This window comes from Lucilia cuprina, chromosome 4 (assembly GCF_022045245.1).
Source record: "Lucilia cuprina isolate Lc7/37 chromosome 4, ASM2204524v1, whole genome shotgun sequence".
Taxonomy (NCBI): Eukaryota; Metazoa; Arthropoda; class Insecta; order Diptera; family Calliphoridae; genus Lucilia; species Lucilia cuprina.
Window position 1 is genome coordinate 85,574,060 of NC_060952.1, and position 1,935 is coordinate 85,575,994.

A 1,935-nucleotide genomic window follows, 5' to 3' on the forward strand; every position below is an offset into this window, starting at 1 on the left:
GACTATAGATTAGACTATAGATTAGACTATAGACTAGACTATAGACTAGACTATAGACTAGACTATAGACTAGACTATAGACTAGACTATAGATTAGACTATAGACTATACTATAAACTAGACTATAGACTGGACTATAGACTAGACTATAAACTAAACTATAGACTGGACTATAGACTAGACTATAGACTGGACTATACTACAGACCAGACTATAGACTAGACTATAGACTAGACTACAGACTAGACTATAGACTGGACTAGACTATAGCCTAGATTATAGACTAGACTATAGCCTTGATTATAGACTAGACTATAGACTAGACTATTGACAAGACAATCTAGATTACACTATAGACTACAATCATAATACAAAATTTTTTGTTTTAATTGCAGATTTCGGTTTGGCCAAAGAATATATTGATTTAGATACAAATAGACATATACCATATCGGGAACACAAATCATTGACTGGTACAGCGCGATATATGTCTATAAATACACACATGGGCAGAGAGCAATCTAGACGTGATGATTTAGAGGCATTAGGTCACATGTTCATGTATTTCTTAAGAGGTTCACTGCCATGGCAAGGTCTTAAGGCCGATACACTTAAGGAAAGATATCAAAAAATTGGTGATACTAAACGAGCAACACCCATTGAGGTAAGTAAAGAACAAATTCAATTTAGATATAAATAAATAAAATGTTAATTTCATCACATATTTCTATGGCCATTTATTTTAGGTACTTTGCGATGGTCATCCTGAAGAGTTTGCCACATATTTACGTTATGTGAGGCGATTAGATTTTTTTGAAACGCCTGATTATGATTTTCTGCGAAGACTGTTCCAAGACTTATTCGATCGTAAAGGCTACGTGGATGATGGAGAATTCGACTGGACAGGGAAGACAATGGTAGGCAGTAAACGTGATACAATTTAACATTTACAAACAAAGAAAACAGCAAAATTCAATTAGTTTAACTAAAACAAACAAACAAATCTGGGTGAATGAATGATTGAATAATTGGGAATATTTAGAAGATTTTTGAATGAATATTTTTCTTATAAGTTTTGGAGCATTTACAGGATTTGCAGTTGAAAAGAATGAAGAAGTTTGTTTAATTTTTTTAATAATGTTTGAAGAAATTTTATGTTTTGTTTTGTTAATCCAAGATAAAGGTGCCAATTTTGTTATGATTTTTGTTTGTAAATGTTTTCTAACAATTTCAATTTTATTTGTTTTTTAAGGTCTTTTCTTTTGAATCAAGTCAAGTAATCCAAAAGCAAAATGCAAACAATTGAAAAACAGTTTTTTTTGTAACTAAATTAATATACATTTTAAGAAATTTTTTAAACTTTTTTTAGTTTTATTGCAAAAATTTTAATATGTATGTGTTTTTAAATTTTCTTTCAACTAATTAATAATTTGTTTTGTTTAACTATGGCATTTTTTTAAAAAATTAATTTGTTTTATTTTATTTGTTATTTTTTAAATTAATTTTTATGTCTTTCACGTAAAATTATATTCAAAATTACCAGAGTAAGGAACAACTTGAAAAAATGAAAGTTTTGAAAAATGCTCCACCTTCTCATTTAGCCAAAAATAAATCGGATAAGGTATCAGTTTTTTTGATTTATAAATCTTTTTGTTATTGTAATTTTTTTTATTTTGGAAAATTTTAATTTGCAAAGAGTTTTTTATTTATGATTTTCAATAAGAATTGTTTTCAGGGAGAGTCTATTGATAAAGACTATCGTATATATATTCTAGTTTATAATCTAATATGTGGTCCAGTCTAAATCAAAGTCTACTCAATAGGCTTGCCTAGTCAAGTCCATTGTCTAGTCTACTATAGGCTAGACTATAGACTAGACTATAGGCTAGACTATAGGCTAGACTATAGGCTAGACTATAGGCTAGACTATAGGCT

The 1,935-nt window shown here is 28.9% G+C and overlaps 1 protein-coding gene across 1 annotated transcript; it reads left to right on the forward strand.

Moving 5' to 3' along the window:
- Positions 1–388: 388 nt before the first annotated feature.
- LOC124419285 (casein kinase I-like) lies at positions 389–1,395 on the forward strand (the record flags this gene model as incomplete). The annotated part of the gene is made up of 3 exons (XM_046947948.1): positions 389–664; positions 747–1,183; positions 1,253–1,395. Coding segments are annotated over 2 exons (474 nt in total), but the record flags the coding sequence as incomplete, so codon positions are not given.
- Positions 1,396–1,935: the final 540 nt, after the last annotated feature.